At 45.4% G+C, this 26,882-nt stretch overlaps 2 protein-coding genes across 2 annotated transcripts in view; one reads left to right on the top strand and one right to left on the bottom strand.

Annotated features, from left to right (window-relative positions):
* LRRC20 (leucine rich repeat containing 20) overlaps positions 1–26,882 on the top strand; it is a 295,773-nt gene that overhangs the window by 164,372 nt on the left and 104,519 nt on the right. The window lies entirely within an intron of this gene.
* The window catches only part of LOC115470385 (ropporin-1-like), a 73,861-nt gene that overhangs the window by 32,690 nt on the left and 14,289 nt on the right, over positions 1–26,882 (bottom strand). Inside the window, exons 2-3 of the mRNA XM_030203504.1 lie at positions 24,946–25,072; positions 15,311–15,428 (exon numbers count right to left, since the gene is read on the bottom strand). Of these exons, the coding sequence (XP_030059364.1) occupies positions 15,311–15,428; positions 24,946–25,072 (245 nt within the window). The remainder of the gene's footprint in view (positions 1–15,310; positions 15,429–24,945; positions 25,073–26,882) is intronic.

The following is a 26,882-nucleotide window of genomic DNA, read 5'->3' as shown; positions in this document are numbered from 1 at the left end:
CGCTGTACAATTTAAACATAGAAGGACAGTCCCTGCTCAAAGAGCTTACAATCTAAAAGACAAGAGAACAATCTAAAGACAAGTGTACAATCTAGAGGACAAGTGAACAGTTAATCTGATAGGGTGGATAGATTGGGGCATTCTATATTTCTCAAGCGGTTAGGCGCCGAAGGCAGCATTGAAGAGGTGAGTTTTAAGCAGAGATTTGAAGATGGGTAGGGAGGGGGCATGGCGTATGGGTAAAGGAAGATTGTTCCAGGCATAGGGTGAGGCAAGGCAGAATGAGCGGAGCCTGGAGTTGGCAGTGGTGGAGAAGGGTACTGAGAGAAGGGCTTTGTCCTGTGAGCGGAGGTTACGGGCGGGAACATAGGGGGAGATGAGGGTGGAGAGTTAGTGAGGAGCCGCAGACTGAGTGCATTTGTAGGTAAGGAGGAGGAGCTTGAATTGTATGCGATATCTGATCGGAAGCCAATGAAGTGATTTGAGGAGAGGGGTGATATGAGTATATCGGTTCTGGCGGAATATAAGACGTGCGGCAGCGTTCTGAACGGATTGAAGGGGGGATAGATGGCTGAGTGGGAGGCCGGTGAGGAGTAAGTTGCAGTAATCAAGGCGAGAGGTAATGAGAGTGTGGACGAGAGTTCTGGTGGTGTGCTCAGAGAGGAAAGGGCGAATTTTGCTGATGTTGAAGAGGAAGAAGCGACAGGTCTTGGCAGTCTGTTGGATATGCGCAGAGAAGGAGAGGGAGGAGTCGAAGATGACTCCGAGGTTGCGGGCAGATGGGACGGGGAGGATGAGGGTGTTATCAACTGAGATAGAGAGTGGAGGAAGAGGAGAAGTGGGTTTAGGAGGAAAGACGAGGAGCTCGGTCTTGGACATGTTCAGTTTAAGGTGACGGTTGGACATCCATGCCGCAATGTCGGATAAACAGGCCGATACCTTGGCCTGGGTCTCCGCGGTGATGTCAGGTGTGGAGAGGTATAGCTGGGTGTCATCAGCATAAAGATGATACTGAAAACCATGAGACGAGATCAGCGAGCCCAGGGAAGAGGTGTAGATTGAGAAAAGAAGGGGTCCAAGGACAGATCCCTGGGGAACTCCAACAGATAGTGGGATGGGAGTGGAGGAAGATCCATGAGAGTGCACTCTGAATGTGCGGTGGGAGAGATAAGAGGAGAACCAGGAAAGGACAGAGCCTTGGAACCCAAAAGAGGACAGCATGGCAAGAAGTAAATCATGATTGACAGTGTCAAACGCGGTGGAAAGATCGAGGAGGATGAGGATGGAGTAGTGACCTCTGGATTTGGCGAGGAGCAGGTCATTGCAAACTTTAGAGAGTGCTGTTTCTGTCGAGTGCAGAGGGCGAAAACCGGATTGAAGTGGATCGAGGATGGCATGAGAGGAGAGAAAATCAAGGCAGCGGCTGTGAACGGTGCGCTCAAGTATTTTGGAGAGGAAGGGGTAAAAGAGATGGGGCGGTAGTTGGAGGGGCAGGTAGGGTCAAGTGAAGGTTTTTTGAGGAGAGGTGTGACAACGGCGTGCTTGAAGGTGTCAGGGACAGTTGCAGTGGAGAGAGAGAGAGGTTAAGGATGCGACAGATGGAGGGGGTGACAGTATGGGGAGATGGTGTTGAGTAGGTTGGTGGGGATGGGATCAGAGGAACAGGTGGTGCATTTCGAGGAGGAAAGAAGGTGGGAAGTTTCATCCTCGGTGATCTCAGGAAAGGAGGAGAAAGAGGCCTGGGTAGGTTGGTTGAGGGAGAGGGTTAAGGGTGAAGAGGAGGTGGTGGCTTGGTCGTGAACTCAAGGTTGATCTTTTGCACTTTGCCTACAACTTAAAATCCAATACTGCAATCTCCACTGCCTCAACTCTGTTTGTGACTGTTCGCTGTCTAGCTATCTAACTGTCTACTATTTTTGGCCATTCTACTACTGCATCTGCATTACCTTGAATTGTATTATCTTGTATTATTGGCTATTACCTCTAATGCCTATACCATCCCCCTCCTAATCGCTCTGAGCCCATCTGAACCTAACGCCTATTCCATCCCCCTCCTAATCGCTCTGAGCCTATCTGAACCTCCACCCCCTTCAGCTTATTCTGAGCATTTCTGTGCCATAATCTGCTTTTCTTATGGCTCCTGTACACCTGCTCTTCTTGACACTATCCCTTCCCAATCTGTTCCTCCTCATGAAACCATTTCCCACCCTAAGAATACACTGTCTTCCCTCTGTATCCATCATCTCTCTATCCCTCTCCTCACCATCTCTTTTTTCCACCCCCTTCTTCACTGCTGTCAACATTCAACACTTCCTTCCTTCCATTCACCCCTCACCTTTTTACCTGAATACATCTCACCTTCGTCACTGTCGTCATACCTCTCCTACTCTCCTCCGTACTCTCCTACTCCTTCTCTTGCTCTCTGCTGGTGACATTAATCCCAATCCTGGTCCCCCACATCAGCCCTCATCCTATTCGTGCAGGCCTTACTGTGATACCTCTAATCTTATTTCTATTCCTCTCCACCCACCTTCTTCTCTGCCCTTCTCCTGTGCTCTATGGAATGCCCGCTCTGTCTGCAACAAACTCTCCTATATCCATGATCTCTTTATCTCTCATACCCTTCATCTGCTTGCCCTAACTGAAACCTGGATTTGCCCTGAAGACTCTGCTTCAATTGCGGCCCTTTGTCATGGAGGCTATCTCTTCTCCCATACTCCTCGCTCAGTTGGCCGCGGAGGCGGAGTCGGACTACTACTCTCACCGTCCTGTAAATTTCAACCCATTCTTCCACCTCAGTCTCACTGCTTTTCTTCCTTCAAAGTCCACTCGATCCGTCTATTCGTTCCTCTACCTCTCCGGGAAGCAGTCATTTATCGACCCCCTGCTAAATCCCCCTCTTCCTTTCTCACTGACTTTGATGCCTGACTCTCCTTTCTTCAACCTTCATCTCCTTCCCTCATTCTTGGGGATTTTAACTTTCATGTTAATGACCCCTCTAACACTTATACTTCTCAATTTCTTGCCTTAACATCCTCCTTCAATCTTCAACTGTGCTCCACCGCCCCTACTCACCAGAATGGCCACTGTCTTGATCTTGTATTCTTCTCCAACTGCTTACCCTCCAATTTCCTTGCCTCAGCTCTTCCCCTATCTGACCATCATCTTTTAACTTTCACACTTAGACACCCTCCTCCTCAGTCCCGTCCTACTCTAACCAACACGTTTAGGAATCTACAGGCTATTAACCCTTCTACCCTGTCCTCCAGTATCTCTAATCTTTTCTCTGTTGCTCTACTTTCAAATTTAGATTGTCTGCTATATCAACTAAGTCCATCATTGAGGCTGTCTCTTCCTATAATACTATTCTGTCATCTACTCTGGACACTCTCGCTCCTCCCATGTCTCGTCCTGTTAAACGTACCAAACCCCAGCCTTGGATGACCCCTACTATCCACTACCTAAGCTCTTGTGCCCACTCTGCTGAATGCCTTTGGCTTAAATCTCGAGCCCATGTTGACTTCATACACTTCAAATTCTTACTGACCTCCTTCCAATCTGCTCTCCAACTTGCCAAACAGGATTATTATATCCAATTGACTAACTCTGTTGGTTCGAACCCTCGACGTCTCTTTGCCACGCTTAACTCTCTCCTCAAAGTGCCTTCTCCTCCAACTCCCCCTTCACTTTCTCCCCAGACTTTGGCTGATTACTTTCACGATAAGGTTCACAAGATTAAACTTGAATTCGCAACCAACTCTCCTCCACCCCATCTTCCCTTAGTCCACTCTCTCAACCCTCTTACCTCTGCCTCCTTTCCTTCCTTTTCCGAAATCACTGAAGAAGAAACTTTACTTCTTCGTTCATCCTCAAAACTAACCACCTGCCCCACTGACCCTATCCCCACTCATCTACTCAACACTATCTCTCCTGCTGTCACCCCTTTCATCTGTCATATTCTCAATCTATCACTTTCCATTGCGACTGTCCCTGATGCCTTCAAACATGCCGTAGTCACCCCACTCCTCAAAAAACCTTCTTTGGATCCTACCACTCCTTCCAACTATCGCCCCATCTCCCTCCTCCCTTTCTTATCCAAGATACTAGAACGTGCTGTCCTCCGTTGCTGCTTCGACTTCCTTTCTTCTCAAGCTATTCTTGATCCTCTCCAATCTGGCTTTCACCCCCTTCATTCAACTGAAACTGTACGTATTAAAGTCTCCAATGATCTATTCCTGGCTAAATCCAAAGGGCTCTATTCTATCCTTATCCTTCTTGATCTTTCTGCTGCTTTTGACACTTTTGATCACAGCCAACTCCTTGGCACGCTGTCCTCACTTGGATTTCAGAACTCTGCTGTTTCCTGGTTTTCTTCTTATCTCTCTCAGCGTACTTTTAGTGCTTATTCTGGTGGATCCTCCTCTTCCTCTATTCTGCTCTCAGTGGGTGTACCTCAAGGATCTGTCCTAGGAACCCTCCTTTTCTCCATCTATACTTCCTCCCTTGGTGCTCTGATCTCAGCCCAATGTTTTCAATATCAGCTTTACGCTGATGACTCCCAGATATACCTCTTCACACCAGAAATCTCGGCAGAAATCCAGGCCAAGATATCTGCCTGCCTATCTGACATTGCTGCCTGGATGTCTCATCGCCACCTTAAGCTCAATATGTCCAAAACTGAGCTCCTTAGCTTCCTGCCTAAGCCAACCTCTCCCCTTCCCCCACTCTCCATTTCTGTCGACAACACGCTCATTCTTCCTGTCTCATCTGCTCGTAACCTTGGGGCCATCTTCGACTCCTCCCTCTCCATCTCTGCACATATTCAACAGATTGCTAAAACCTGTCGTTTCTTCCTCTATAATAGCGCCAAAATTCACCCTCTCCTTTCTGAGCACGCTACCAGAACCCTCATCCACACTCTCATCACCTCTCGCTTGGACTACTGCAACTTGCTTCTCACCGGTCTTCCACTCAGCCATCTCTCTCCTCTTCAATCTATTTAAAATGCTGCTGCACGATTAATATTTCGCCAAAGTCGCTATGCCCATATCAGCCCTCTTCTGAAGTCACTTCACTGGCTCCCTATCCGTTTCCGTATACAGTTCAAGCTCCTCTTATTAACCTATAAGTGCATTCACTCTGCTGCCCCTCACTACCTCTTCACTCTCATCTCTCCCTACACTCCTTCCCAGGAACTCCGTTCACTAGGCAAATCTCTCCTAATTGTACCCTTCTCCTCCATCGCTAACTCCAGACTCCGTTCCTTTTATCTTGCCGCACCTTATGCCTGGAATAGACTCCCTGAGCCATTACGTCAAGCTCCATCCCTGGCCGCCTTCAAATCCGGGCTAAAGGCCTACCTGTTTGATGTTGCTTTTAATTCCTAACTTGTCATCTTCTCGTAACCTTTATCTTGTCTTCCTCTCTTCATTAGTCCCTTTCCCATATGTCCTATCTGTCTGTCCTACCCTTATCCCTTATTTGTCTTGTCTGTCTGTCCTGATTTAGATTGTAAGCTCTTTTGAGCAGGGACTGTCTTCATATTAAATTGTGAAGCACTGCATACGACTAGTAGTGCTATAGAAATGATTTATAGTAGTAGTAATTTGGAACTACACACTGGCTACCGCGTGCCCCAGGCAGTAATTCCATTTTTTACACGCGTCTGATATGTGTGTCTGAAAATATTTGTTATTTTCTACCACGGTGAGTGTACATCTGCTGACAATTACTGCCTAGTTAACGCGTGAGACATTACACTAAGTCAATGGGTGACGGTATGGTCTCAGGCCCAAAATGGACGCACACCAATTTTTATTTTGCCGTCCGTCCATTTTTGGCCAAAAAGGCCTTTTTTGCAGGCGCACTGAGAAATGGACCTGCGTGTGTCCAATACACGCGCCTACAACAGCGCAGGCCATTTTTCGGTGCACCTTAGTAAAAGGACTCCTTAGTAATATAGAGGGCTAACAGTAAAATAACACATCTTAACAGTAGCCCATATTAATAATGTCCCCCCCCCCTTAGAAAAGGTGCTGCTTACATGTATAGATGTCAGCACGTAGGGGTTTCAAGGGTGTGCCCTCTGGGCGGGTGATCCTTTTGTGTGTGTGTGTGTGCATATATATATATATATATATATATATATATATATATATAGGTGTACTTTATAATTGCAGTACGTGTGGGCTCTCTGGCTAACTTCTTGTTTGGAACTGAGATCTAAAGGAGTACTTAGGAATATAGAGGTGTATTTTCAAAGCACTTAGGCTTACAAAGTTGCATAGTACCTATGGAACTTTGTAAGTCTAAGTGCTTTGAAAATGAGCCCCAATAGTAACATAGTAAATGACGGCAGATAAAGACCTGAACGGTTCATCTAGTCTACCCAACAAGATAAACTCTTTTTACATGGTATGTGATACTTTGTATGTATACCCGAGTTTGATTTGTCCTTGCCATTCTCAGGGCACAGACCGTAGAAGTCTGCCTAGCACTGTTCTTGTACTAAATGTTCTGAAGCTAACATCGAAGCCCCTTAAAATTTAGACTCCAGCCCATCCATATTTATTCAACTTTTTAATATTTTGTATAAAGTGAAAATACAAAAATATGAAGATATAAAGTTAAATGCTCAAAAAAAGATTTAAAAAAATGCTAAAAAGCTGAGCTATGATGGTTTGTGTGCAATGGGCTCTGCAGTAAAGTCTTGATCTGCATGAATAGAACCGCTGAGGTCAAAGAAAAACTTTTCAAATCATATGTATTAAATTCATTTCTGAATTTCAGATATTTGAGCATGGGTAACTTATTCTGTGTATATCAGTTTCTAGTATTTTATAAAATATGCACAGACTTGTGGTTATGTGTCTTTATAAAACAACTTCACAAAACCTGCTGACATCACAGCTAAAATATGGCTGCATTCAATTACACCAGCTCAGGAGCTGCTGTACATGTAGGCAATTGAATATGTGTTGCGGTATATTTTATATCCCAAGTGTGCCTTTTGTGACTCTAACCCTTATTCTTGTATAAGTTATATACAGTTTCTAGGTTTATAATCTTATGCCCATAGTTTTGTTATCACTTTAGTGCCGTAAATTATTTATTTTTAAAAATATGCATATAAATCATAACTCTGCCCTAACTGTGCTCCTTCTTGTCACCACATAAACATTTATGAGTGTGATACCAGAGGTAATTTTGTAGAAGCCCTTATGCACAACCTGTTTACAATTTCGCTGCTTTTTCATTCAGGATTTCATAGAATCAATTTGATGGCAGAATTTTTAGAGGCACTTAGAGGGGCTAGTTGTTACGATGCAGTAAACTTTTAGCTTTTATCACCCCTTAGTTTACTGCAGGAGCCACTAACCTGTAGGATCTCACTGTCAGAGATGAATGATTCCTACGATAACTGAATAACGCATTTTGCAATCTACCATACAAGCTGTGTTATTCATATTGCCTGGGAACATCAGATTACTAACCTGTGGGCCAATGCTTCTGGGTCCCATCTTAAAGGAACCAACACATAGCAAAAGATCTATTCCCCCTTCTCCCGAAGCCATCCTCCCAAAGATGCCCCCTTCCATCATAAATCTCCCCTTCTGAAGAGCCCATCCTTTTCAACAAAGAACCCTCAAACTCCCTTAGCTCCCCTTCCCCCAGGCTTATTTGTACAAATCCCTGGGGTCTCAGGTGCTCCTGCCCTGTTGGTACTAGGTTTAAAATGATAGCAGCAATCCCTAGTGGTAATCTCACAGCACAATACCGTGAGACTACCTCTACCACCAGCATAATTTTGAACCTGACACTAATCTAATCTAATTCAAGGTCTTATATACCCCACAAGATCCTACAAGGTTCTATGCAGTTTACAGTGTCAAAGTCGAATCTGTACATCATTACAACATATGCATCAAAATCACTTACTAACCTAGGATAGAAATTTCTGAAAGAGACATAGGAGCCAACTTTTCAAAATGATTGGGGGTGCTGACATTTTTTTTACAGGTGGTGCATTCCCCCCTCCCCCTCCCTCCCCTCCATTCATATCCAGCAATTCTCCTCTCCCCTGCCCTCTCCTCCATTCATATCCAGCAATTCTCCTCTCTCCCCTACCCTCCCCTCTCATCCATGTCCAGCGAATTCTCCTCTCTCCCCTGCCCTCTCCTCCATTCATATCCAACAATTCTCCTCTCTCCCCTGCCCTATCTCCCCTCCCTCCATCCATGTCCAACAAGTCTCATCTCTCCCCTGCCCTCTCTTCCATGTCCAGCAATTTCTCCTCTTCCCCTCCCCTCCATGTCCAGCGATTTCTCCTCTCTCCCTTCCCCTCCTCTCCCCTCCATGTTCAGTAACTCGCCCCAAACACCACCTGCCTCTTTTCACCCCCCCTCCTCTGAGTTCCAGGCCCCCCTCCTCTGAGTGCCAGTCCCAACCCCAGCCCGACCTCTTCTCCCACAACAATCCTCCGTCCTCGCCTTCCTGCCATCCAGAATTTAAAACTCATCTTACCTCGGTCTCGGCAGCAGTGAAAGGCGAGCAGGCTCGGCTTCAGCCTTCCCTTCTCTCTCAGCTCTGGTCCCGCCCTCACGGAAACAGGAAATGAAGGCGGGACCAGAGCTGAGAAAGAAGGGAAGGCTGAAGCCGAGCCTGCTCGCCTTTCACTGCTGCCGGGACCCGGGGTAAGATGAGTTTTAAATTCTGGGCATCAGGAAAGCGAGGACGGAGGACTGTTGAGGGAGAAGAGGGCGGGCTAAAATATTGAGGGTGCAGGGTGCTCGAGCACCCACAGCACCCACCACGGAGTTGGCGCCTATGGAAAGAGAGGAGTTTTCAACCTTTTCCTAAAGGAAGGATAAGAGCTATCCAACCTAACTGTCAAAGGAAATCATTTCAAATTGACAGAGAGTAGGTTGAAAAATAAGCTTTTCTGTGTTTACTGTAACATAAACCTTCCAATGAAGGATAAGCCAGTAAGCAATGATTTTTAGAGCGACAAACATTGGCTGATTAAAAAAAAGTAAAATCTAACTGATTAATCAAAAAATTAGGAACAAAACCATAAATAGATTTATGAATAAAACATAAAACCTTAAACATCACCCTTGCTGGTACCGGAAGCCAATGTAAAGACTGCAAAAATGGTGTAACACTGTCAGATTTAGAACAGCAGAAGATCATCCTAGTTCCTGTATTTTGCAGCACTTCCAGTTTACTTTGCAACTTCAGAGGGAGAGCTATATAAACAGAATTACAGTAATCTAAGCTAGACAAAATAATCACCTGAATTACTAAAGCAAAATGTTCTTCATGAAAATTAGAACAAATAGATCTTAACTGTTTCAAACTAAAGAATACTTCCTTATATAAATTATTAACTTGAAAAAAAAAAAAAGAAGAATCCAAAATAACTCCCGAGTGCTGAGTTAGTAGCAGTGATAAACTATTTAACAGAGGGACTGAAGCAGAAATATCAAATCAAAAAGTTACTAAACCATAAAATATTGGTCTTTTCGGTATTCAGTTTTAATAATTGGCTTTGAGCCCAGGACCTTATAGTAGTAATGCATTGACTAATTACTGAGAACATCAAAGAAAAATCAGAATAAACTGTGTCAAAGCAAAAATATCATCGGCGTAAGAAAATAAAAATGTGTCTTTAGGCCAAGAAATAGTTTCCAAATCCAACATGAAAAATTAAACAATGATGGTGAAGTAGAGGATTAATGAGGGACATCACATAGAGGTTTTTAGGATTTAGAACCAACACCCAATACAATAACTATGATTTTCTAAAATGCCTTTTAACTAGCTAATTACAGATCCTCCCAGACCCAACTAAGGGGCTCTTTCACAAAGGCGCACTGAAAAATGGCTTGCGGTAGTGTAGGCGTGGATTTTGGGTGTGAGCAGATCCATTTTTCAGTGCACCTGCAAAAAAAACCCTCTTTTTTTGCCGAAAATTGGATGTGTGGCAAAATCAAAATTGCCGCACGTCCATTTTCGGTCTGAGACCATCCAGCTTATTTTTGAAAGTGATAGCCGGCCATCTTCCGACACAAATCGGGAGATGGCCGGCCATCTCCCAAAACCGGCCAAATCGGTATAATCGAAAGCCGATTTTTGGACACACTCGCCGGCATTCCATCGCGGAGGCGGCTAAACTTCAAGGGGGCGTGTCGGCAGGGTAGTGAAGGCGGGATGTGGGCGTGCTTACGAGATGGCCGGCTTCAGCTGATAATGGAAAAAAGAAAACCGGCGATCACGAGCATTTGGCCGGTTTTGCTTGGTCTATTTATTTTCACGACCAAGGATGCCCAAACTGACCAGATGACCACCGGAAGGAATCGGGGATGACCTCCCCATACTCCTCCAGTGGTCACCAACCCCCTCCCACCCAAAAAAAAAACTAAAACATTTCCTTCCTAGGAGGGGAAGCCAGTCGGCCAGCTCGTAAAAAAAAAAAAAAAGGATCTTGCTGATCAGTTATGTTATGACTTATTTGTTCTGGAGTGCTGTATTTTGTGATACTGTTTTGAGAAATGTTCAAGAAAGTCTTCATACAAATGAAAAAAGTCCCTGCTGTGCATTTTCCCTTGATGGCCGTCCCTGACGTGCACTTCTCTTAATGGCCGGCTTTCTCCCCAAACAGGGAAATCAAAACAGTTTTTACTCACAGCTTTTTTTTTTTAGTAGTAACAGTGGGATTTGAACCAGCCACCGCTGCATTACAAGAGCCATGATGTAACCACTTGGCCACAGCTCCACTTACTTGGCTGTCCCTCCCCTTTGATTATACCCCTTTTCAGGTCTCTCTCAGCCAATCACAGTGCATTAAGCTGTCCGTGAGTGGCTGAGAGAGACCTGGAGGGGTATAATCAAAAGGGAGGGAGACCCCAGTAAGTGGAGCTGTGGCCAAGTGGTTACATCACTGGTCTTGTAATGCAGAGGTGGCTGGTTCAAATCCCACTGTTACTACAAAAAAAGCAGTGTGCAAAAACTTTTGATTTCCCTGTTCAGGGAGAAAGACGGCCATTAAGAGAAGTGCACTTTCGGAGAGAAAAACGGCCATCAAGAGAAAGATAGCTATTAAGGGAAGTGCACGTCAGGGACGGCCATCAAGGGAAAATGCACAGCAGGGACTTTTTTCATTTGTATGAAGTCTTTCTTGAACATTTCTCAAAACAATATCACAAAATACAGCACTCCTGAAGAAGTAAGTCATAACATAACTGATCAGCAAGATCTAAACATCCAGAAGTACCAGTGCACTACGAATGCTGGCCCCTCCCACGGCCAAATGCCTTGGATTTGGCCGGGTTTGAGATGGCTGGTTCCAGTTTCCATTATCGCTGAAAAACAAAGTTGGCCATCTCAAATCCGGCGATCTGTGGCATTTGGCCGGCCCCAACCATATTATCGAAACAAAAGTTGGCCAGCCATCTTTTTCGATAATATGGTTCCGGCCAGCTGTTGCGGCGCCGCCAAAGTAGATCGCCGGCGATCGATTTCGCCGGCGCCGTTTGATTATGCCCCTCCTTATCACCAACCATAGACCTAGCGGTAAAGAATTTGGGCGGTAATGACCTATGTGCATCAGATGCCACTTGGCGCATGTCTGCTATGCACGCCAGACAATAAAAAATATTTTTTAAACGTGCACAGCAGATGCGCGCCAAAATTGAAATTACTGCAAGGGCCATGCGGTAACTCCAATTTGGTACACGTTGGGCGTGCGTAGGCACTTACGTGGCTTAGTAAAAGGGGCCCCCAGTGATCTTCGTAAGAAGCATGATCTTCAGAGTCAAAAGCACCCAATTTATCAGTGCCAGCTGTTTCCCCTGACTCAGCTTTTTGAATCATAGTTAACAACACTAAAAGGAGAGATTCAGTACTATGCTGACTCCTAAATCCAAGCTGACTGATATGCAAACAATGATGTATTTTCAATATTTTACAAATGTTGCAAACCAACCAGATTCCACTAACTTGAAAAGCAAAGGAGTGCTAGCAACAGGCCAAAAATGTGATGGTAGAGCAAGGTCCAACCCAGCAGATTTAGGAATGGGTGTCAACAAAATATGGCCTATATTTTCTGGATAGATTCCTGAACTTAAAATAGCATTAATCAACAGAGTTATCCAATGATGACAAACACTTTACCATCTTAAGTAATGAGACTGAATCTGAATCTGACAGGAGCCAGGAGTAACTGGGGATTGCTACTGTCTCATTCCTAGACCCTAGTGATTTATACAGGTAGTCCTGGGGAGGGGGACCAATGGAGGGTGTACATAAGTAATGCCACACTGGGAAAAGACCAAGGTCCATCGAGCCCAGCATCCTATCCACGACAGCGGCCAATCCAGGCCAAGGGCACCTGGCAAGCTTCCCAAACGTACAAACATTCTATACATGTTATTCCTGGAATTGTGGATTTTTCCCAAGTCCATTTAGTAGTGGTTTATGGACTTGTGCTTTAGGAAACCGTCAAACCCCTTTTTAAACTCTGCCAAGCTAACCGCCTTCACCACGTTCTCCGGCAACGAATTCCAGAGTTTAATTATGCGTTGGGTGAAGAAACATTTTCTCCGATTTGTTTTAAATTTACTACACTGTAGTTTCATCGCATGCCCCCTAGTCCTAGTATTTTTGGAAAGCGTGAACAGAAGCTTCACATCCACCTGTTCCACTCCACTCATTATTTTATACACCTCTATCATGTCTCCCCTCAGCCGTCTCTTCTCCAAGCTGAAAAGCCCTAGCCTCCTTAGTCTTTCTTCATGGGGAAGTCATCCCATCCCCGCTATCATTTTAGTCACCCTTCGCTGCACCTTTTCCAATTCTACTATATCTTTCTTGAGATGCGACGACCAGAATAGAACACAATACTCAAGGTGCGGTCGCACCATGGAGCGATACAACAGCATTATAACATCCTCACACCTGTTTTCCATACCTTTCCTAATAATACCCAACATTCTGTTCGCTTTCCTAGCCGCCGCAACAGCACACTGAGCAGAAGGTTTCAGTGTATTATTGATGACTACGACACCCAGATCCCTTTCTTGGTCCGTAACTCCTAACATGGAACCTTGCATGACGTAGCTATAATTCGGGTTCTTTTTTCCCACATGCATCACTTTGCACTTGCTGACATTAAACGTCATCTGCCATTTAGCCGCCCAGTCTTGTAAGGTCCTTCTGTAATTTTTCACAATCCTGTCGCGAGTTAACGACTTTGAACAACTTTGTGTCATCAGCAAATTTAATTACCTCGCTAGTTACTCCCATCTCTAAATCATTTATAAATATATTAAAAAGCAGCGGTCCTAGCACAGACCCCTGAGGAACCTCACTAACTACCCTTCTCCATTGTGAATACTGCCCATTTAACCCCACTCTCTGTTTCCTACCCTTCAACCAGTTTTTAATCCACAATAGGACATTTCCTCCTATCCCATGACCCTCCAATTTCCTCTGTAGCCTTTCATGAGGTACCTTGTCAAACGCCTTTTGAAAATCCAGATACACAATATCAACCGGCTCCCCTTTGTCCACATGTTTGTTTACTCCTTCAAAGAACTGAAGTAAATTGGTCAGGCAAGATTTCCCCACACAAAAGCCGTGCTGACTTGGTCTCAGTAATCCATGTCCTTGGATGTGCTCTGTAATTTTGTTTTTGATAATAGCCTCTACCATTTTCCCCGGCACTGACGTCAGACTCACCGGTCTATAATTTCCTGGATCTCCCCTGGAACCTTTTTAAAAAACTGGCGTTACATTGGCCACATTGGGGGATCTTCATGGAAAAGAGGTCTGTTTGGCAAGGGGGTTGTGACGAGGAAGCTTTGTGTGGGGGAATGGGTTTGCCCGTGGAATCTTTTGGGGGAGATATTATGGATTATTACACATTCCCTTTAATATGCGGCTTAGGAGCATTGGTTTGTAGTTTAGCGACTGATGCTCCTGACCAGGAAATGTAAGGCTGGTGGGTTTTATTTTCCAGGAGTAATACAGCTGGCAGTATTTACCAAAGCTGTGTTGTTCAATGTGGTAACTTATATTAACACTAGCCGTTAAGCCCGTAAAAACGGGTGAGTATTGCAGCCCTCCTCTCTCCCCTGGCCTCACCCCGTCCACCGATCCTCCCCACCAGTGGCGTTCCTAGGGGGGGCGGTGGGTGCGGTCCGCCCCGGGTGCACGCCGCCGTGGGGGGTGCTGCGCCCGCCTGTCCTCTGTTGTTCCATGCTTCTTCTATGCCCTGGAACAGGTTACTTCCTGTTCCGGGGCAGAGAAGAAGCATGGAACAACGGAGGACAGGCGCGCGCGGCACCCCCCCCCCCCCCGGCGGCGTGCACCCGGGGGGGGGTTTCCTTCGCGGGGGGGTCCTTTCACCGGGGGGGGGGGTCCACGCTGCATCAGGGGGGGGGGGGCGCTGCACCCAGGGGCGGGGTGCATCGGCGATCCGCCCCGGGTGCCAGCCCCCCTAGGAACGCCACTGCCTCCCCCCCATATCCAGCAACCCTCCTCTTTCCCTTGGCCTCCCCCCTCCCCCCATGTCCAGCAACCCTCCTCTCTGCCCTGCTCTCACCCCATGTCCAGCAACCATGCCCTCTCCCCCTGCCCTCCCCCCATATCCAGCTACTCTCCTCGCCGCCGCTCCCTCCCCCCTCCGTGCCGGGCCCCCTGCGCTGACCTGACAGCGCCTCTCACCTCCGTGTGAAAGCGCTACAGGCAGCAGCAGATCGCTCTGCTCCTGCCTGCAGTGCTTCCACATGGAGGTGAGAGGCGCTGTCAGGTCAGTGCAGGGGTCTGATACGGAGGGGGGCGGGGGCGGCAGTGGGGATGGGGGGAGGATGGAGGTTGGTTCGCGCAATGTTCCTTTCCAGGCGGCAGCGGCGGGGTCCGACAGTCCGACTCCGTTTCCCTCTCTGTTCCGCCCTCTGACATCATGACGTCTTGACGCGAGGGCGGGGCAGAGAGGGAAGTCTGTACTGCGCATTTGCAGGTGAGTCGGTCACTTGCCGTTTATATGTTTGATGCCTTATGGCCATAATACACCTTAGTAACTACCCCATTAGATCTTCAGAATAATCATATTTGTTTAATTGAAGGCACAGTAATCAGTTTGCAAAGGACCTGTAGGGATTTTGAAGGACTGATATCTCTGTAACCAGTCTGCTGTGAGATAAAGACCTTGTTGAAGAGACAAGTATCTCTCTAACATGTTGGTATGAAATAGCATTAGCTTTGAGAGGTTCAAGCTCCCTATTTTGAGTCTGTCAAGCATCCTTACTTTTGTATGGAGAAGCTTCAAGAGTTCTGGCGTGAGCACTGCCCAGTCTGACAAACTTATTCTTTCTGGTTGCTCTTTGATTGGTAGTGGGTCACCGTTTTGCAGAGCTGTGAAATACCTAGATAGAAATACAGAGCATATCTTAACAAATTAATTCTGTGAGCTTTAATGCCAGAGCTTAGATTTTTCTATTATTTTGTTCAATGGAATTGTCAAAAACAAAAATGTTTAGTTAACAGGTTAGCGGTATTTATTTTTTATTGGGCATCTCACTTGATCCTTCCTTCTTCCATTTCTAATTGACAGTAGCGTAGCCAGCCTCAATTTTGGGAGTGCCCATGAGTGTACTGGGGAAGGGGCAATACATTCCTGTCCTCCCCCTGCAGGCACGCTAACCATACCTTTGCTGGCGGGGATACCGAGGACCTGCCAGCCAAATAAATATAGTGCCACTGCTCCTCTGTGCCTCACTCTGCTTCCTTCCTGCTCTGAGCATGTGCTGGGACTTCTCACCCGTGCTCTGAGTATGCGCAAGAAGTCCTGGTATGCACAGAGCAGAAAGGAAGTAGCGTGAGGTGGAGGGGAGCAGTGGCACTGTATTTATTTGACTGGTGAGGCCTTGGCATCCCTTCCAGCAAGGGTAAAGGAGCATGTGGGATAAAAAAAACAATAAATACGTAAATAAATAAATAATTGAAGCCTTATAATTGGAGAGCACATGCTGTTTTCATAGCCTTATACCCTGTCAAGCTTCATCTGATGCTGGAAAGAACTGCGAACAGTTACTATGGAAGAGTCTCAGCTATTACTGCTGCAGGCCCAAGGTGCCACAGTAAATATAGAGGGATTGGAGGGTGGGGGTAGGGAATTTTCAAGTCTGACTTTAAGTTCTCTTATTTCTTCTGCTTCTATTACTAGAGTGCCCAAAGAAGCTAAGTCTCACTCATTAGCAGCAGGTCATGCTTAGTTGAAGGCTCTCACTGTCACAATCATTGAGCCACTTTTCTCATTCATTAGAGCCGCTGTGTCAGTGCATTGATTACTGCTTTCATAAGAAGCAAGCCTAAGAGGAGGAAAGCCCAGTGGCCCAATCAGCAGGAAAAAATTAGAGCACACCTTCCTGTATTCTGTTTTCCCCTTTTCCCTGCACCTGCAAGAACATATTTTGTAAAACCTTCACATATACTTTTAGTCAAGTGGAGGGTAATTTTATAACAGGTTGACTAGGTGTAAAGACCAAGTGGGCACCTGTTGAAAGCCTCATAGGCACCTATGTGTGTCTATAAAATACTAGGGCAAATCTGGAAGAAACTTTATTTATATTGAAGCCCTGGATATTTGCCCCTGCTCAGGAGCAAGTATAAATATTCATGTATAAAGTACATAGACACCAACGTATTTTATAAACAGTGAGTGTAAATTGTGACTGCCCACATACCTGAACATAGCTAGACATAGTTCACTTATAGCCTTCTTGGTAACTTGCTTGTACTCCCTGTATAGTTTGATAAAGCCCTTTTATGTGTATAAAAAGCCTTTTAAGTTTCAAGTTTCCATATTTATTAATTTTTTTTATTTGTTGCATTTGTATCCCACATTTTCCCACCTATTTGCAGGCTCAATGTGGCTTACATAGTACAGTAGAGGCGATCGCCAATACCGGTATGAACAAATACCGGTATTAGCGATTGCCAATACCCGTATTTGATATATCAAATATATTTATTTGATATATCACCTTAGGTAAGCCATCTAAGTGGTTTACAATAGCATCTAATTAATAATAAGATATAGAAAATTATATTTAAGCAATAAAGGAAGAAAAGAAAGCAATGACGAAAGAATATAATTTCCACAATCCCAGGCACTCCAGTACCTCTTGTCTCCAGAAGAGAGGCCTTTGATTAGGTATGCAAGAAGCAAAAACTTTGCAAAAGAAATGCGATTTGAAGGCAGTCTTAAACGTTTGGAAAGAGGTTTTTAATCTTAAATTTAATGGAAGATTATTCCAGAGAGTAGGTCTGGTGACACTGAAAAAGGAGTGACGAATGACATCTGATGTTTTGAAAGGAGGGAGTGACCAGAAGGTTTTGCTGAGAGGAGCTGAGTGCAAGCAAGCAGGAATAATGGGTCAGAAAGTGTGATAGAAAGGGTAGATTCGTGCACTAATGTCAGTATTTTTAAAGGAATCCTATAGGCTATGGGCAGCTAGTGCTCACCTTCCAATAACGAGGTAATGTGATCAAATTTCTGGGCATCGGTGATAAATTAAACTGCAACCAGTTTTAAGCACCTAACATCTACTACATGGAGATCTTGGAGTAGTGTGTTACAGTAATCCAAATCAAAGTATGTAGGACTTTTTTTTTTTTTTTTAATCAAAAGGCTTTGGTGTGAGTGGATCATTTTAATTTGAAAAAAGCACTATAATTAAAAGGGAAATTATGAGGTTGGAAAGTTAGGGGTCCTTTTACTAAGGTGCACTGAAAAATAGCTTGCAGTCATGTAGGCGCGGGTTTTGGGTACGCACCAATCCATTTCTCAGCACACCTTTGTAAAGGGACCCCTTAACCCTCTGTGGAGTGAAGGAGTGGCCTATTAGTTAGTACAGCGGGCTTTGATCCTGGCAAACCTGGGTTCAATTCCCAGAGCATTTATTTGTCTTTCATATGATAATTTTGAATCAAGAATAATACCCAGCACTTTCGAATGATCTTCTATCATCTGACTTCAAAGGTCTTACGCTGTATGAGGAAGTGACGTCACCTGCGAAGATGGCGGTCTAGCGTTTTCGCTCCTGCTCACCGCAGCACAAAGAGCACGAGGTCTCCCGATAGAGGCACCGCAGAGGCAGAGTTTCGACCCCCAGAGATAGCCTAAGAGCGGGCGGTTCGGGTCAGGATGAGCACGCAAGCGGAACTAAGCCAATTTGGCTTTAAAAGCGGGTCATCAGTGAACCGCGAGGCGGGAGCAGGAGACCCTCCCCCACGCACCAGAAAACCAACGGATGAGGCGGCCCAGAGCAGCCCAAGTCTCTTCGGGGAGGATCCGGAGCAGACAGTGGTGGACCCCTTAGTGGAGCTGAAAGAATGGCTGCAAAAAATTCGAACAGATGTGAAAGCGGTCCGGGCAGAGCTGGAGACGCTGGGTTCAGACCTCCGCGGCGAAATTAGAGAACTAGGAGGCCGAGTGGAGGAGGTAGAAACCCGGGTAGAAGAGCATGCAGAGGAGCTTGGGGCCCTGGATCGGGCGGTAGCAGATGTTCGCCTGCGTCAGCAACAACTGATAGATAAGCTGGAGGACTTGGAGAATAGAAGCCGACGGCATAATCTGCGCTTCAGGGGCATACCTGAAACCCCGGAATATACTGACTGCGAAGCGATGGTCCAGAAAGTGGTGAGCGCCATTCTGGAAGAGGCAGGCACCCCGCTAGGGGATGAAGGAGTCGGCCTGGAGCGCTCCCATAGGTCCCTGGGCCCAGCGAGAAACAACCTACCCAGGGATATCATCGCCTGCTTCCAAGACTACAAACTAAAGGAGCGGGTGCTCCAGACGGCAAGATGACTTCAAAGCTTCAAGTGGGATACATTCCCAATAGAGATTTATCAAGATCTGGCGGCCGCCACTTTAAAACGCCGAGCGGAGTTGAAGCCAGTCACAAGACGGTTGCGGGAACTTGGGATCGGGTACTGCTGGAAACATCCTTTTGCCCTAGTATTCTACAAAGAAGGCTGTATGCACCAGGTGAGATCCTTGGCTGAAGCTCGAGCAGCCCTACCGGAGGCACAGCAGAAAGCACCCCCAGAGGCCCTCGGGAGAGTTAGCAAGAACAAGGCTCAGATGTCCCACTCAAAGTGGCAGCGTGTGGGCAAAGGACATAAGCGCCTACAACGCCAGCAATCTGCTGGCCACCTCACATGACTGTGGGTAAGGGGGACTAATGATATGCTAATGTGTTCCAGGTGGCGGCCTGACACTAGTTCAGAGGTAATAGCCTTATAGATCTTGTAAGTTAAGTTTACAATGGTTTAGATAACTGTTAGCGGGAGACCTGTAATGAAGTTGTAAAGTTATAATACTGCGGCGGGAGGGGAGGCGAGACGATTTCTCCATTAGATACTTCTTCGTACATGAGGGAGGATCAAGATGTAGATGGGAGGAGGAGGGTGGGTGGGAAGGGGGTAACACAAGGAGAGGGGAAACAGGGTAGGGGTTGGTATAGCAGTGAGGAGTGTATGGATGATAAGGGCTATAAATGTGCGGGGGTGGGCTCTGGGCGCTTGAAGACGATGAAGGGATGCAAGATGTAACATTAACGCTCCTGAATGTCAGGGGCTTAAATGTGCCTATGAAGCGGCAGCTTCTGTTTAGGGAGCTGACTCGCCTAAAAATAGACATAGCCCTGATTCAGGAGACCCACTTAAAAAAGCAATATGAGGGGCTGTGCAGGCATCGCCACTATCCACACATTTTCTATGCATCCAACACCTTGGGCTTCAAAAGCAAGGGGGTGATGGTGGCGTTCAGTGACTCTCTCCCGTGGCAGTTTCATAAGGTTATTAGGGACAAGGGTGGCCGATTTCTTTTGATAACTATACAACTGGGGTCACAAAAGTACACTTTAGTGAATGTATATGGGCCCAATGAGGACCACGGGGAATTTTTCCATCACCTAGATCAGATACTTTTGACACATGGGGAGGGGCATGTACTAGTTGGCGGTGATTTTAATGTTACCCCTGATCCACAGTTGGACAACTCCGCTCCATCAGTACAATATGCCCGCCGGGGACGAGAGTTACTTCAATCTTTTATGGCTAAGTGGCACTTGGGGGACACCTGGAGGCAGGCCCGTCCCACCCAACGAGACTACACATATTTCTCTTCGGTCCACAATTCTTTTTCCCGCATAGATTTTTGGCTGGGGGACAAGGCTATCATGGGAAACATCAGGGACCAGCGTATTGAGCCACGCACATGGTCGGACCACAGCCCAGTCATTCTAGTACTGAGGACCTTAGAGGGGCGACAGACTGCTCCACAGTGGAGACTGGATGACGCATTGCTGGCTGAGATGACCCATGTGCTTCAATTTGAAAGGCTTATTAAAGAATATATCCAATTTAATGACAATGAGGAGGTCTCTCCAGGGGTGCTTTGGGAGGGCTTTACGGCGGTCATGAGGGGCCACTTTATTGCGTTAAAAGCTCATATCCGCAGGGAAAAAACCCAAACAGAGGATTTAGGGCGCAGGATATTAGCACAGGTGGAGAAACTAATCCATAGACAAGGCCCGGGGTGCCCCACACAACACTTACTAGACCAAGCTCATAAACTCAGACAAGAGATGCGTGAACTCCAATTGGCGGATATCTCAGAGCAGCTACAAAGGGTACGCCAGACACACTTCGAGTTTGGCAATAAAGCTAGTAGGCTCTTAGCACATAAATTAAAACATCAGGCAAATAGAATGCATGTTCCCTGCTTAAAAGATGAAAAAGGAGATAGCAACACAGATTCGAGGGCCATACAAGCAATCTTTAAGCGATATTATGAGAAACTTTATACCCCAGACATTAATCCCGAGGAGGTGGAGATCACTGCTTTTTTAGATCAGATCCATTTGCCAACGCTTACGAAAGGCGCACAAGATAGGCTTTCTAGGCCAATTGAGCTGGAAGAGGTAATACGTGCTATCAAGGAGCTGGCGCCCAATAAAGCCCCGGGACCCGATGGGTTTACTAATAAGTTCTACAAGACCTTTGGAACTCTCGTGGCCCCTATGTTGCGGAGGGTATTTAATGATTTAGGCAAGAGGGAATCTCTGCCGGAGACTTGGCATCTAGCGAATATTATAGTTTTGCCCAAGCCAGGCAGAGATCCCCAGCTGAGCAGTTCCTATCGGCCCATCTCCCTATTGGGGGTGGACTATAAAATTTTCACTTCCATCTTGGCAGCTCGCCTGCAGCAGTACCTCCCACAACTAATTCATGAAGATCAAGCGGGGTTTGTACGGGAGCGCCAGATGTTTGATAATATCCGCAGGACACTCCACCTTATTCAATATGCTAATATTAAAAAACTCCCACTCTGTATAATCTCATTAGACGCAGAAAAGGCGTTCGATAGGGTGCACTGGCCATTCCTATTTGCAACTTTGAAGAGGGCGGGTATTTCCGGGGACTACTTGCATTGGTTATCCCTGCTATATAGGGCACCCACTGCATCGGTGAGGGTCAATGGGAGCCAGTCACCCACATTCCAACTGAGACGAGGTACGCGACAGGGCTGCGCCCTGTCGCCTCTCCTCTTCGCCTTGGTGGTGGAACCATTGGCAGCCTACATTAGATCACACCCGGACATTAGGGGGTTGAGGTTGGGACCGACAGAGACCCGGATATTGTTGTTTGCGGATGACATTCTTCTCACATTGACAGACCTCACCATGTCACTTCCAATTATAGGGGCGGCCCTGCGGGATTATGGCTGGGTGGCTGGATTCAAAGTCAATATGGAAAAATCAGAAGCATTAAATATCACTATACCAGTAGATCAGGTGGAGGAGATGCGGGCTCACTTCCCCTACCGGTGGGCGTCCAAATCCATCAAATATTTGGGGGTAAATATAACAAAATGATGGGAGGGCCTCTATGAGGCCAACTTCCCAGCAAAAGTACAGGAACTTTTTTTGGAGTTGGACGTGGGAGGGCTTAACGATCTCATGGATGGGGCGGATCAGTGCGATTAAAATGATCCTACTACCCAAAATGTTGTATTTATTCATGGCACTCCCTATCTCGCTCCCCGAAAAATTTCTCAAAGGTCTGCAGCGCAGGGTCTTCTCCTTCATTTGGAAGCGAAAGCCACCACGGGTGCGCAGGTCAGTAATGCATCAGCCATGAGCACATGGAGGGATGGGAGTTCCTTCATTTTGGCTTTACTATAAAGCGGCCCACCTCCGCATACTAGCTGAGTGGCACCATGGGAGAGCGAAGGCCTGGAAAGTTATGGAGCAGTCTTGGTGTAAGCCCCATCCGTTGAAAGCTATACCTTGGCTACCTGACAGAGAGATAAAAGAGATAATAAAGGAGGCCCCCCCAATTGTGGGGTGGCCACTTACCATATGGAGCAAAAATTCGCACCAGTTTTTTCCGAGGGCGCACATTTTTCTTACATATGGCAATTAGATACACACCAGGATTTGGCCCGGGATCCTCAGGCCAATGTTTTAGGTATTGGGAACAGAGGGGTCTATGGGAGTTGGGTCAAGTGTGGGAGGATGGGGATCTTCTCACTTTCGAGGAAGTGCAGGAGGAATATGGGATTCCTGCCTCCAATGCCTTTCAATTTCGTCAATTAAGAGATTTTATTTTGCGACGTACAAAAAAAGAGCTGAGCTTGGAGGAAACACAATTGGAGCGGGCATTGGCTGAGGGAGGAGGAAGAGGCGGGATATCTAGGTTATATAAAGCACTCCTACTACAGTCACAGCCCATCCTGCACTATACACGAAAGTGGGAAAAAATACTGGGGGTATCATATGAATACCATATGTGGGAAAGGGTGTTTACATCTTTACTTAAAGTATCAGTCTCTAATGCTTTAGTAGAAAATGGCTATAAAATACTATATTGTTGGTATTACACACCACAGAGACTAGCTAAGATGTTTAAGGGGGGTCTACTCTCTGCTGGCGTCAATGTGGTATGGAGGGAGACATGGTCCATATCTGGTGGGCTTGCCCACAGGCTCAACAGTATTGGACGAGGGTTCTGAAACTGATTGCTAGTATAACAAAAATTGCTTTTCCCATGAAAATGGACTATTGCTTGCTACATATAAGACTTCAGGGCAGCAAAAAGAATTGGCCACTCAAATATTGGTGGCCAGCAAATTAGTGCTGGCAGCGGCATGGAAGCAACAGACTCTACCGGGACTAAAGACGATTCTGCGGAAATTGGACAATATTCAGCTGATGTCTAAGCTGACTGCTATGCGACTGGGTCGCCTGCTACCCTATCATCGAGTTTGGGATCCATACACGGAGTGGTTGGCACAGCCGGACTCTACCGTGGCACTTCAATAGGAGGGAGGGAGGGGTGGGGGGATGGTGGGAAAGGGGGATATAAACAGTTGGTTAAAGCTATGTTGATGATGTTATACTATTAACCTGGAAAGTATCCGACTGAATACTTGCAGTTACATTTGTATGTTTGATCTTTATTTAATAAAAACTTCTTAAAAAAAAAAAAAGGTCTTACGCTGTTGAAGTCAGAATGATTGAATATTTTAACACCCAACAGAAAGGACTTAACAAGGACCTGGGGTTCCTAGCCCATTATAAACCATAAAGCTGTATGTCTCTGTTGATCACCCTACCCCTCACCTATCCACACCCATCCTGTTAGAATATCAATGATATGCTTTGATGTCCCCATGCATACCTCCTACCCACCCCCATCCTCCCACCCTGTCAGACTGTCATAGTAATGCTTGAATGTTTTCACTTATATACACTGTCAGCTAGCACATTTGCTTATTTCCGATCTGACGAAGAAGGGCAACCTTCGAAAGCTAATCAAGAAATGTATTAAGTTATGTCCAATAAAAAAGGTATCATCTTATTTTCTTTTCCATGTTTTATTTTGTTTGATTTCTATTGACTTTCTTTTCTGAAAGTAAATCAAAATCCCCAAACCAGAAAAGTTTGGTTTTTTGCTTGTTTAACTTTCCTAGCGAACTCAAGTATATATTGAAAAGTGAAAGAGAGTGTGGAGACCCCTGTCTGTAGTACCTGAAGATTGGAGGGTGGCCATTTTTAAAAAGGGATCTGGAGTGATTATGGGAAATTACAGACCAGTAAGCCAGTCAAAATAGTGCAAACTATTATAAAGAATAAATCACTGAACACATAGACAAACATGGTTCCCTTTGACTTGCAGTTATGTAAACTCCTGTACAATGTCAAGAGTGATATCACACTTTCTTTAAACTTTTTTTTTTTAGTAAAGTGGCTGTTCCTGCTGTACATAATGCCAAATACACATTTATCCCATGACTTTATACGTGTTTATCAAAGGCTCTGTGTTCAGCGAACCTTTTATGAAACATGCTGCAAACTGTGAGCATCCTGACCTGGATACCCCTTCTCCAACCTAGATGACCTGTACCAAATTGACCTTCGGGATTTATATATGATAAGAGATTCAGTTGGCATCAGAAAAAATTTTGTCAAAATGTGGTTGTATGCTTATTTTGAAGTTAAAATAATAGCAAGGTCCTACATTTAGAAAAAAAAAGATAAATGATTTCACTCTCAGATTTATTTGTGGAGGTGTTTATTAATATTTTGGGAATTTAAAATACTTTCAAATGAAAGCTAGCTGAAACCATGCATATGGATGCAAGTTGCTGTTAAAGACCTAACATCTCATGCCAATCTCTGATAGGTTATAGGGTTCTGCATGTTAATCCTTGCCTTCTGATTGGCTGCAGTTCAGAGTCCAGAACTCTGCTTCAAACCACTGCCACATTTGGGCCCTCAAAGTTTAACAGTGCACTAGTATGGATTTGAAGCTGATTTTAGATAATGGCACAAATGCAGGATACAGAACTGATGGCACAGTTGAACTTACGTTGCGGACCACTGGATCAAGTCTGGAGGTCGGGTCCTAATTGCAGCTTGGGTAAATTGTTTCAACAGTTCGGGCAGTTCTGGTGGAATTACCAACGGTTTGTCGGGTTGTGGCATTTTTGCAAAACCTATGGAAAGGTGATAAAGAGTATATAGTAAGGATGGAGAATAAACTCCTGCTGTATAGTAAAGAATCAATTTTCTGTGAGATCTAGCTGCCTCATTCTGTAGTTAGGCAGCTAGATCTTTGGGAAAATATTTCACTGGACCGCTCAAAACGTAGGTAGTCCTACAGGCAGGATTAGGATTGAGGGAAGTAAACTAAGTGCTTAGGCTGATTTCCAGTAGTATGCACCCAGGTTTATGAAAAATCGGGGCTTTTTTATGCCTGTACTTGACAGTACTTAGTTCTGGCACCTTTTTATTCTCTCCAACCCAATGGAAAGTTGTAAAGAAATTACATATAAAGAGGTGAAAATGTCTGTCCATATTTGTCTGCCTGGGTGCAAAATAATTCTCTAAAAAATTAATGGAATGAGATCAAATTTGGCACATAGGAAAAACTGAAGAACACACATGGATTGAACTGACCCTGGATATTCAGTTTTAGGACATGCATGGCTTTCAGCCTTGAATATCGTATCTGGATCTCAGCAATCACCCAGATGTTAAACGGGTGCCGGCTGATATTCAGGCCAGTGTGTGGTTAACGTCACCACATAAAGTTAGGACAGCTTTTATTGAGGCGGCAATAAGGGCTCCCACAGTAATCAGGCAGTGTGTGGTGATGCCTGATTACTGCTGGGTTACCACCGCAGAAGCCATTTCTGGGGTTTTTCTTTATTCCCTGGAAATGGCACACGCTTGGGACGGAATTGCCTGTTTCAGCTTCGTTGGTCTGGGGGTAGTAACGATTTAGCGTTCAGTAAGCCTGCGTTGGGCTTGCCGCCGCTTTGTAAAAGACCCTCTCAGTTTTCTTTCCACCCATGCCCCGTCCCTGGCCTGCCCCAACCTAGCCAGTTAGGGGATTGCCGGTTAGCAGAGATATTCAGCAACATGAATATCCCTGGATAGCATCGGCCAATCCACAGTGGCCTTGAATATTGGGTAGGAGATTTTTTCCTGATGTGGCTAAGCCCACTTGGAAAAAGAAGAAATTATTTCTGCAGCTTAATCCCAAAGATTTACAACCTGGGTCCTCATATATATTACAATTTTTTTTTTCGAAGGGGGATCATTTGCTAACAGTTAGCACATGCTAATGGCAATACTGCATGCAGTCACAGGACTCATAGAAATACAGTGGGTCCTGTGGCAAATAGCACCCACTTACCATTAGTAAATGACCCTTTAAGTGTACTTTAAGATATTCTGAGTTAATAATATGTTGCTACTCATTATAACTAAACAAGGAAAGAGAGAAAAATATAGGCAGAGATAAGACCATATGCCCTATCTACTCTGCCCATCCATGCGATCTACTCTCCCTATCACTTCCTTAGAGATCCTAAGTACTTATCCCAAGCATTCATTATATATATGCATGAGTAGAGAGATGTGGTAGCCGTGTTAGTCCACTTTTAAAGGTACTCAATAGAAATAGAATAAAACATAGAAAAGAAAATAAGATGATACCTTTTTTATTGGACTAACAATACATTTTTTGATTAGCTTTCGAACGTGGCCCTTCTTCGTCAGATCAGAAATAAGCAAATTTTGATAAGTAACAGCATATATAAGTGAAACATCAAAGTATTTCAGTGACAGTCTGAAAGGATGAGAGAGGGGTGGGTTAGGTGAGAAACAGAGAGGACTGAGAGGATGAGGGAAAGGGAGATATGCATGGTGATCAGAGGGTGACAGAGCAGTGGAATTTCATGGTTTATAATGGGCTAGAAAACCCAGATCTTTGTTAAGTCCTGACTGGTGGGTGTCAAA

This window comes from Microcaecilia unicolor, chromosome 5, assembly GCF_901765095.1.
Source record: "Microcaecilia unicolor chromosome 5, aMicUni1.1, whole genome shotgun sequence".
Lineage (NCBI taxonomy): Eukaryota > Metazoa > Chordata > Amphibia > Gymnophiona > Siphonopidae > Microcaecilia > Microcaecilia unicolor.
The sequence above is the reverse complement of the archived record's forward strand: the minus strand, read 5'-3'. Positions and strand labels throughout refer to the sequence as shown.